Here is an 11,817-nt window from a genome sequence, read left to right on the forward strand (position 1 = left end):
TGTAAATATGATTTCATTTTAGCTTATCAGAATAAAACACTGGTTAAAATTACTTGCCATGCTTTTGAGATTTTCACAATTTAGTAAAAAAAAAAATAACTCTACAAGTACGCACTCATGTCTCTGGGTCTATAACCAAGGTGTGTGATAAAATACACTGCGGTTCATGGTCACATTCTGACAAAATCAGAAGGGTATACAATCGTCTCAATACTTTTCCAAGCCATTGTAAACCTGAGTTCTAAAATGTGAATGTTTCCACAGCTGTTAACCTCCAGATGACTAAAGCTCTTGTTTATTGTTTTGCATTGGCAGATACTTTCATCCAAAGAAATTTACAACGTATCATAAAACTATGCAGGTAACATAAAAGATAACTATTACAAGATTACAGAGATACATACCAGGTAGGTCAAGAAATGTTTCGTTTTCATCCAGTAGTGCAGTCATTTTTTCATACAGTCTGTTTTCATCTGAATTTGGTATTTCTAGAAACCAAAGCATTGAGAAAATGACTTTACCTTCAGTGAAAAACACATTTATTAGCTTCAAAATTACCTTCTACTTATCAGACAAGTTAATCTAAACCACATCTTAACCTGCAAACTGGAGGCATTAGCTGCAGCGGGGAAGGATGAAAATGAAGTCCATGCAGATGGGGATAATGAAATAGGAGCATTAACATGCCTGTTAGCTGGCCTGTCATCATGTGATGAGATTTGATTCGGTGAATCCTTTGATATTACAAGGCTGTGATATCCAAAAGATACAGGTGAAATAGCTGCTCCATTAATAGCCAGGTTTCATTATAACATGCATATTGGTTGGCTCCCAAGAGCTTCTTTTTAATAGGCCCACTTTAGCAGGAGGCTGCAAACTATTGATATGACTCTGCATGTGTCTTTTTGACTAGGGAGAAAAAAACTCTTCGCTGAAATGAAAACTGACCAATGATTTGTGACCTTCATCAATGACAACGAGTTGGGTAGCCAATCTAGTAATGCCATCGTTTGGTGTATTTACATAAAATGTCCCGCTGCCACAAATGGCAGCCTGCTACCAGTGATCTCTCTCACCCCTCTTTAATGAACCGAGGAGAACCATTATGACAGAGAATGGCATACTTAATTCCAGCTCATCTTCGGCGCTGACCCTAGCCATCCCGTATTGCCTTGGGTCTGTCTGTTCTGGCGACGGCGGGTCAAAGTAATTTCGAACACGTTCATTTCCTTTGGAAAGAAAGGAAGGAGAATGAATGAGCAAAGGGAAGGGTTTGGAGAAGGGGGATATGATAAGGGAAGGAGGGAGTAGTACAGGTTCAGGTTAGTGGTTATTAGAAGCACATGAAGCAAAATTTTAATTTTGAAACCCTGTCGAAGGGCAGTGGCAGTGGTGGGTAGCAGATAAGGCCGCTCCAAGATGAGACAAGTTCAGAGGGAGAGAGAGAGTGAAGTGGGAAAAAGACCGCTGGGCTTCTCAGAGCACCTCTCTATGGCCTGCAGTGCTCTGGGGCCTAATTAGCATGCCGTGAAAGGTCAAAGTAGGCAATCTCTTAAATACAACTCCCATATGTTTGCCATGTTCAAAAGAAACTGAGAAAGTCTGCAAGCCTTAAAGTACCTGGAATTTCAAAGACAATACCTTCTAAATACGGAAAGGTCAGCGGCCTAGAGGACCAACCAAGTTTGGAGGAGCTGATCCCAAGGAAAGTAACCCAAGCCCTTGTCTCAGTGACATCGTATTAGCAATTACGGAACTATTGGTATCAAGTCTGTGCCCTATAGTTTATGGGAATCAAATGTCTCCAGGGTCGTTCCATTAAGAGTACACACTGCTGAGCAGCTTTCTTAACCTCAAATTATTCCCATTTACAAGACTTGAATGTTGCACTCCAATTTAAAATTGCTTCACTTGCATTTTTTAGGTTTTGGGGCAAAAAGACGCCTGATGCATTGAGTAATGTTATGTATTCAAGACAAGGTCTTTCTTTATGAAAACCTAAATGTATCGAGGCTTGGTTACTTAAGCGTTTTAGTAACTGGCTAGGGCCTCCATCCAAAAATAATTCACAGAGATCCTTTCAAGCTCATCTAAAATATCTGTGTGAGGTTTTTCACACCCTGTCCGTACTCTAAGTTAAACATTCAGACCAAAATACTTATTAACCGAGGAGCCGCAGTATGACTTTTCAATGGCACCATAAATTGACTGTGAAATGTTAAATCCCTCTACACTGTTAGCAACAAGTTTGAACAATTTCTCTGCAAATAGCTCTAAGGTTATGAAACCCTTTTTTCAAATACAAATTTGCATAATGGCAGTAGCTTCATGAATCGCTTTTTGAGTCATAGCTGTGATTTACCTAAATAGTCTGGCTGCCCTCCAATTCATCCCTCTAATGAAAATTTCAATTATCTGTTCCTATATGCACATAATCTGAAACCAGCACTTCGTGTAAGCAGTAGACACTGTTAAATGAGAGGAGATAGGTATTTTCTTTTATCACAAAAGTACAACACAAAATTTCAGATCTTTCAGAATTTGTCAAGCTGATAGGCAAATCTATATTTAGTTTAAAAAGTGACATTTATTTTGGTCAAAATACAATGCTGGTATGGTGATTTTAAAACTATTACTTCTTATTATCTCCTATTGTGTAACTAAGAGATATATTTTTTAACATTAGAAGTTGTAGTAGTAAAAAGTAGACAAAGAGTTATGTTAAAAATTAGTATTAAAAAGTGTTGATTCTAAAGTATAAATTTTCTCTTTTTTAAATCTGTTCTGTTTTTTTTTCTTCCATTAAAATACTTTGTAATTTGTTAGCATGGTCAAAACAAAATCCTTCCTCCTAATTACCGTAGTTTAATATTTTTCCTTTTACATACTTTGTCATTTGAAATTGATCTTTAAAATACAAATATATAAATAATATAATATAAAATGAATTATATATATATAAAGAAAAGTAGTTTGTTATTGTTGATTATGTACAAAAATTTACTTTCATGTAGTTTTTAATTGGTATGTTACGTTCATTTTCCTTTGATGTCATTGTGAACTGATAACATAAGAAACTTCTTGCTTTATAATTATTTTAAATCGTTGTTTTTTCTAGTTTATTATAGATGCAAATTTTCCATTTATAATGGTTTCATATTGCTGGTTGGATGTTGTTTGAAATGTAGTACACTATTAGAAACTTTTAATTGAATATAATTTGTTATTCAGCAGAGTTTTACATTGCTTTTAAAATACCATATATATATATATATATATATATATATATATATATATATATATATATATATATATATATATATATATATATATATATATATATATATATATATATATATTCCTTTTTTGTAATTCCAATTTTTTCAACATAGCTACATATAACTGAATCTTCTGATATATGTATATATATATAAAATGACCATGTGACTACATCTTCCAATGCATCCATTTCTTTAATCACTCTGTTTTGATTGGGGGGACCATAGTCGTTTCTAAGTGGAAAATGGCAAGATGCAATGTAAATTTAGGTAAATTCAAAATGTTGCCGGCAGTAGTTTCAAGATACTCTACAAGTCTTCATCGCTTGTTCAACAAACAAACTGAGTTATAGTTATATAAAAAAAATAAAAAATTGCAGAAGTAACATTTCTATTTAATACAGTTTTACCACCGGAGTACTTATTAAGGTGTCATTTGTAGTTTTTTTATGTGATTACTGAATTAACAATTAAACCAATCTTTGCAAAACATATTTTCTATTGTTCTACAATTCCAAAGATTAGTCTCAGTTTTTATGTTTTTAAAAAGTAGCTTAGAAATAAATATTTCTTCCCAAAGACCCCCTTTATTTAGCTCCTTCCTAGCATCTCCATCTCTCAAGTGGGCAAACATTCACCCACCTCTATACCATCTCCTCCCTCACTCTCAGATTATTCTCAGTCCCGCTCACCCTCTGGCTTATCCACCACCAGTGTCCGGGCCCCAGGGGGAAGTCTACTCTAATCCTTTTCTAGGTTACTCATCCAAGTGAATGTCGATTCTCAGCATCAAAGTCTTCTGCTGGGACTCGAGCGTAAAAGGAACTTATTTCATTTATCTGAATATCTGCATATCTGCTTCTGTCTCCTGGAACCCCTGTCGGCCTCAACAGATGGCCGCTCACACTGAGCCTGATTCAGCTGGAGGTTTCTTCCTGTTGAAAGCAAGTTTTTTCTCTCTACTTTCACAACATGCATGCTCTATGTGAGTGATTGCAGAGAGTCAATCAGTCCATGCAATCAAGGTTTCATTTAGATAGAAAAATGCTGTCCAATCTGACTGTGTTAGTTGGTTGGGAGGTCTCTGTGGAGTGCCTTGGGGTGGCATGTGTTGTGGATTGGTGCTATACAAATAAATGGAACTTAATTGAACGAAACTTCTAATCGCACCTTTTCTCTGTGTGAGACTCTTATGGTTGAAATGTGATTCTATTTTCACTGCATTAATAATGATGACGATAAGTGTAAAATAATTAGTAACCATTCTGTGCCAGAGCAAAATAAGCCACATTAAATCAAAAATCAAAAATGTGACTCATCCCTGAGAAAACTGGCACGCTTGCAACCTTGAACGCATTCTAATTTACCATCCCATTCCTCAAGAGTTCTCCCTGACATACTGAATTATAAGGGGGCATATTCGTATGCCTGATTGGCCTAAAGCCGTGTTTCGGGGGTGTTGTGAGTACACCACACAGACAGCGGATCGGCTTGGTAACATAGTAGCATATGTAAATGCACTCTCCTATGACTCCAGCCCACCACAAGGCATGTAGCCGAGAGTGGGAGTCAAGGCTGATTGTGTCGAGGGTACTTCTAGATAGAGATAGAACACCCACTACTGTAGAGCGATCTCCAGCGGAAGAAGAACTTATAAGACCGCGCTTGTTTGGACATGCTTGCTTTGGAATGCCAGGACCAAGGGCCCCTCGAATTGAGAGAAAGCAGGAGAGAAAGAAGGAGGAAGCGAGAGAAAGGTTAGATCAGGAACACATCTACTGTCAACAGATTTGAGGCTAATGAAGAATGAAGCTTCACCTCTTTCTCTGGCAGGGGCTTGCAGCTCCAATTTCTTTTGGTGAGCTGCAAGGGTGCTATCTGGCCTGTCACCTCGCATTTTTCTCCCGAGCCAACTCGTAGAATTGGAAAGCGCGTTGGTTCCTTCTCCATTGAAGGAAAGATTTTCTATGCCCACAACAGCAGCTCTCTCCTCGCTCCCTGATAAAATAAGCAGAAGGCTAAATTGAAAGGCACTGACACATAGGCCAAAAACATCAGGTGTAGGTCAATGACTCACCACAGAAAACAATATTTTCTTAAATATTAGAAATATTCATTTTAAAGGGAAATTCTAATGGTTATTTCAATACCCCTAAAATTTTCAAGCGCATCCTTCTCAAATGGTTCTAAAACACAATTAGGTTAAAATTAAATCAGAATCTTGCAGGAGGAGGATAAAAAAAGAGGAGAAGAAGAAATGATTAAAATAATTACAAATTGCGCCCTGACAAGCAAGAGCAAAATTTAGCCCAAAGCCATTTGTCTGTAATTAGTTAATTAATCCTTACACAAATTATGAGCAATAACTCATCAAGCAGGACTTACCCATCAGAAATTCAGCCGACTTGGATTTCTTCTGCTTAGGTTGCTGCAGAGCCTTCTGCTGTAACTTCTGGAGGGAAATTGTTAAATGAATAAATTAGCTGCAGAATGAAGATCATCATTTATGATCCGCAACTAATGCAGTATTTTAAATATGGGACGACACTGAAATGTCATTTAATTTACATCGCCGCTAAAGGGGTCAAGCACTAATTGAACAACAGGAGTGGAAAAGAATTTAATCATAAATAGATAAGAAAAGTTGACATGAATGTGTAATGAAGGTCACATTAAAATACTTCCTTCACATTTCTAAAATGAACAGGCAACACCACTATCAGCTGGAAAATTGTGCATTTTTTCAGAGTACACAAGCTTGGTGCACAGACACAGTTTGCACTTTTCTTTTCTACACCTTATATCAACCTCAAGGCTCTTAAACTTGGATTCCAGCAAGAAAAAAAAAACGTAAGACAAGCAAGCTGCATTTGCACGAATTATCTTCAAATATCTGTGCATCCATGCTAACTTTAATGTAACATTGTAGGTGGTCTTCATTTGTCTAAAATAGACAAAAAGAATATCCAAAAGGAAGCACAGGGTTTCTTTGAAATCACGAACATGTGAAACAAGGCACATTGGAACATTTCTCTCATTTCCGTGGAGCAGAAGAACAATGCAAAAGCAAAAGGAGAGGACCTAAGTAGCTGTGTTTTTGTGTTACTGATATGTTTACATGTGAATGCACCATATGAAAGAGTTCTGTTGCTTAAAGCGTATGGAGCTCTTTAAGCATTATTTTATGCAGATTCCAGTGATGAACGGTGCTCATACCCATGAACAGCATGTATTTGTATACAATATTTAATTTCAAAGGCAAAATCAAGGGGCAGACTGTTGTTGGGGGTGGGGGCTTTTTTTTAGTTTTAAATGACAGAGCAATTAAAATAGCAGAGGATGACTTCCAGACCAATCTGGAAAGAGGGGTTTTGTAAATCTGTTTTTACATTCGACAAGCCCTACAGCAAGACATTCATTTATACCACTGAGATTAATGCTTATCTAATTGTAACTTATTTAAAAACCATTTTCTTTTCGACTGGGTACCAATCATCTTCTGTGACTTGTACATACTGTGTCGTACCAAAGATGAGCGACAAATTTGGCATTAGTTATGACTTTCTCCCTATGTTCTATTCTTTACTTTACTCTTTCCTTAGCTCAGTTTTTTTTATTAATTTTTATCAGAATTTTACAAAGACATTTTCCAGTTGCCAGAATAAACAAATGTGTATTTTGACTTAATTAGACTTGTGATCAGCCAGTCAAAACCCAATAAATCTTATCTTTCATGATCAGAAAAAGCAAGACACCTAAATGCAACTAACACACTTTGACGTGGATGGCCAAATAGAAGGTTTGCTATTTCCAGTGTCAGTCAGTGTTTGAAAAGTGTTTTGTCAACATTGACATAGTGACTAGTTGCTCAGGCTGCCGCTTAAAGAGAGAGAGAGAGAAATCTTCTTCAAATAATGGGAAGCCTTTATTATTTTCACGTTAAGATGATTGTTTTCTTTATAATATTAGAACTGTCATTGAAGATTGCTGGATTTGGATATTTTGGAACCTTATGGAAAATTAAGATCCTGTAAAAGCCTACACAGATAACTGTTTGGAATTTACTTATCTACTTAAAAAGTATTCTTGGTATTCTTCAAAACTAAGAAACTTAAAGCGGTGATTATTGCAAAGCTAAAACAACACATGTACGCCTTAGCCTTACTGTCTTTAAAACTATTGCAAGAGGAACTACTTGGGACTCTAAAAATCCTCTGATCATGCAGGAAGTGTTGCTTTATATGTTCTACCTGGGTGTAAAACGGAGCTGCTCAGTGTCACAGTGGGTAGTACTGCTGCCTTCCCACAGGAAGGTTCCGGGTTTGATTCCCAGCACAGGGTCTTTTTGCATGGAGTTTGCATGTTCTCCCTGAGCATGCATGGGTTCTCTCCAGGTACTCCAGCTTCCTCCCACAGTCCAAAAACATGAATGTTAGGTTAACTGGCTTTTCTAAATTCTCCTTAGCTCTGAGTGTCTGTTTAAATGGTTGTTTGTCCTGTTTGTCTCTGTGTTGCCTTGAGATAGACTGGTGACCTGTCCAGGGTGGACCCCGCCTCTCGTTCGTAGACATCTGAAGATACGGACCAGCACCCCTCACGACCACAGCAGGGATAAGCGTTACGGAAAATGGATGTATGGATGGATGGGTGTAAAACATATGCTGCATTTCCAGGAATGAAACGGTGGGTCCAAAGCACCTGTTTCGCTCAGTTCTACATGTTCCCAATGCAAGTCAAGAGTTCTTGCTCTATTACAATTTATGTTTGATTAAGAGAGTTATGCGTATATGGGGTATATTTACATCTTTAATCACCTCCTTATTTCTCACCAATAATTGATGTTTTGTATTCAACAAAAAGAAAAATCATTAATCGTGGTGTCAAAAGGAATTCCTAACTTATTTCCCTTTCTTTCCTTTTTAAATGTGATAGTTGTCAAAAGGAATAGAGCACAACAATGCCTTGTTCAGTTCTTGTTGTATTCAAAGGCATAGCTAGAAGGGCTTGGGGAAGACCGCTTGCTGCTAGGGGCTGGTGGGCACAGACCAGCTAGAAAGTGAATTTTGCATACTGTACGGATCATCGCCCAGTTCAGCCCAGTCACATTGAATCTGCCATCAACCAATTGTGCTTCATGAAACCGTCAACCCTCATTTACGTCTGCCTGTTTTCTTCCGCGCACAGCTGTAAACAAGGCTCCAGCTTTGAGCTGTCTTCCTCTGTGCCTGCACATGCTGCTTGCCAGGGGAGAGTCGACAGCAGGAGCTCGTCCTCCCTAGGACACTTAGAGCTACCATTTCCAGAAAAAAAGCTCCGAATACTAGCCGTATAGGAGTTGAGGGGCGTGAGGGTCCTGGGAGTGATAGAAGTTTTCAAAACCTTGACATTTCTGTCCATGCATATGTTTTGTCTCTGTCTTTAATTTGAGATATTTTTTTAAGGCTGTCATAATGTAGGCCTATATGGTATATGAAAGAATTTCAAACATCTTCTTGCACTGAAGTGAAATACATGACAGATGTGTTGCTTTTTCCCCACATAAATTAAACTTTTTAAACATACTAAAAAGCATACAAGGAACAGACACAACTTGAAAAAAAGCTTGAAACAAACTAGGAAGGCCTAAAGGATGGTTATGTTTAATATTTGGGATAAGTCTTTTTTTGCTGTCACAATAACAAAAAGAAGTATCAATAAAATGTCATAAGAACAGTTAAAACCCCTACAAAGCCCTCCTGATTAATGTTACTAAAGATAAGGTTAGCATTTCCTTTCAAAGACAAAGCCAGCTCTGCCATTAAAATGTGAAAGCTTCTTAATTTATAGAGCAGACTTATATGAGCACGGTAATTGTGACCCACCAAACGGTTTCTTCTAAACAACAACTGCGTCAGTTGGTGTAGACAGAAAAACATAATTAGTATTCAAGCTTAATTAATCTACGCTGGCCCCCTTTAAGTGAATTAGTCAATTATTTATGCATGTGTGCTCCTTTGATGCTAACAGATTATGTATGTTAGTGGGAAAACCTTGAAAAATGACTTTGAAAACTTTCCACCATTAAATGTCACTACAAGCCTTTGCAGTGACTTTATTTCAGTAAAGGCTATGAAAGCTTTGTTGGCAGAGAGAGCTTCAATGATTCTTTATTTTAGCCAAATTACCATGCCATATAATTTAATGCCAGCCAGTAAAACACATTGCCTTGTCTAGAATCGAGGTCTAGGAACAAACTAAATCAGCTAAATATGTTCTTTTTTGTGTGCCCTAATCCATGGAATAGAAATCTAACACAGGTCGGATGAAGGTCTTTCTTTGGATCATGGGAACTCTTTGGGATTTTCAAGGGCCTTTTTGTTTTTGCCCCTGAGAACTGGGCACTGGCCTCTGCACTCCTCAATTTCCCATTGAGAATGCAGAGGCAGCGCAAAGGAATGTTAAATGTCAATGGTCAGGCTGCACCAGCACCTTTAGAGAGAGGGAGAGTCTGAGGTATGAGGTATGGCCTCCTCAAGTTCAGCTATATTATTATAAGGAAAAGAGCTGAAAATGCACTCACATTGCCAAAGGTGTCCATCTCCACAAATGACCAATACTGACTGGCTTGGATATCTCTGCAACAGCAAAATGAGAGTAATAATTTCATTAAAATAAGATAAACCAAAGAAACAATTGTATATAAACTATGAACCTGAGTAAAATACTTAAATTAAATACGACTTGTTCTTCTAAAGTTTGTGTTTGTATTGTCAATGAAATTGCAAAGGTGTTACAAAAAGTGAAAAGTATTAACAATTTATTTTTTTCTTTATACTATATTTATATTTTATATTTTCCATATATATGTCAATGAAAACATGTTTTGATGAACTTTGCCAAAGCTAAAGCAAAATTATAAACAGATACAAAAGATCAGAACAGACATGTCCAAAAATTATCTTAAGTGGAGTGTTACAGACAGTATTTCTTTAACATATGAAGAAAGGAGATGACAAAACAGTTGTTGGCTTTAGGTATTTAGAAAACATCTTAATAAAAATATTTAGTATAGGTTGCAACAGGCCTCAGGAAAGTTTTTTATTACTGGCGTATAGCAGAAGAAGCATTTCATAACGAGTTGTAGCAAAATGCTCACTCAAAGATCACTTCTGATTTTTATTTCTTCCTATAAAGGCTTATAGATTTGGTTACAATGAGCATAATTGAAGCCATATTCTGAAAGGGGGAGAGCACATTATTTCACCATAAACCGGCCCTATCAGGTGCTCCTGGCACAGAGAGGAAGCAATGGAGTTTTCTAAAGTTCAAGTTGCACAGTTGGCCTTTTGGTAGCCGTTGGGATAGCTACAGCTCGCATGTAAAGTTTTCCTAATAAAATCATTCACAATTCTTTAAGACCAATGGCCACATGGTGCACAAATCTTTACTGATAAAGAAAAGGCATAAATATCTGTCTTTGAAACTAGTAGCAGAATATAAAGAAATGCTGAGGAATAAAATTGCTCAGATGACACCAAAACTCTTTTAGATGTCAATAGAAATGTCATGACAAGAAGAGAAACAACATTGCACATCACCCCACAAAGTTTGGGGTTCTTTGTTGAATTACTGAGGTTTATAAAAAGAAACACAGTCAATGACAGACTGGTTGGCTTCAGAAAAAAGGAAAATAAAGCTGCTAGAAAGCCAAGTAAGTCATCTGAAATCAGTGCAATACTAAGCCTTTTAGAAATACATCAGGCTTACGGAACATCCAAGATTTGATCTAGAGCATGTGGCTAATATATAGGATCAATGTATGTGAGTGGTTTTTCCGCAACATATAAATCTTATGATTACCGCATGAATATTTCTTTTTACAGATTTCACCATTTTCAGGTTTTACTAACATTCCATAATTCCGTCAGCCTTATATAATTTTATTTATTGAAAAATTATGTTTCAATACTTATTTTCCCTTCTGTATTATCAGAAACTTCATGTGCAGAGCAAAGTAGCTCCTTCCAAGCAGTCTTACATTATCTCTATCCTGCTTGCATGTTTAAAACTATTATCTCCTCAATACATCTTTGAGAAGAAAGGATAATAAACTGCCTTTATTTTCGGAGATAACAAATTATTTGCCCTGATTATTCAAATTGTTTGTTCATTTACATCTGATACAATATCATTGGTGTTTTTATCATCTTTTCCTGTGGTAATTCACATGGCTCGTGCAAGTTTCTGCTGAAATAGCAAAACAAACCCCGGGCAAAATGTGAAAGATTATCCCATACCATGCGAGCTAGGATGAAATGCTACACTTTTTCACACTGAACACTGCTCCACTGGGTGTGATTGAAAAACATGTAAAGCTATTGAATCCGTGGTTTGTATATGTGAGGGGAAAATGAGTGTTGTAACAAGTGGGCTAGTGTTTTTGTAATTGTTTCAAATTACACTCGACGTAATAACTCAGTGAAAGCAGAGCCAGTGTGCGGTCCGTTCACATTAACCAGGCAAAGACCACAGGATATCCATGCAGCCTTATCATGGCCTG

General features: G+C 37.0%; 1 protein-coding gene across 1 annotated transcript in view; it reads right to left on the reverse strand.

Annotated features, from left to right (window-relative positions):
- The window catches only part of ofcc1 (orofacial cleft 1 candidate 1), a 107,561-nt gene extending 97,689 nt beyond the window's left edge, over positions 1–9,872 (reverse strand). The window contains exons 1-5 of the mRNA XM_038286732.1: positions 9,838–9,872; positions 5,664–5,730; positions 5,097–5,276; positions 1,125–1,229; positions 405–488 (exon numbers count right to left, since the gene is read on the reverse strand). Of these exons, the coding sequence (XP_038142660.1) occupies positions 405–488; positions 1,125–1,229; positions 5,097–5,276; positions 5,664–5,730; positions 9,838–9,855 (454 nt within the window). The 5' untranslated portion in view covers positions 9,856–9,872. The remainder of the gene's footprint in view (positions 1–404; positions 489–1,124; positions 1,230–5,096; positions 5,277–5,663; positions 5,731–9,837) is intronic.
- Between the last annotated feature and the right edge of the window lie 1,945 nt (positions 9,873–11,817).

Source organism: Cyprinodon tularosa, unplaced genomic scaffold, assembly GCF_016077235.1.
Source record: "Cyprinodon tularosa strain WSP-4 unplaced genomic scaffold, ASM1607723v1 ctg23, whole genome shotgun sequence".
NCBI classification, from domain to species: Eukaryota; Metazoa; Chordata; class Actinopteri; order Cyprinodontiformes; family Cyprinodontidae; genus Cyprinodon; species Cyprinodon tularosa.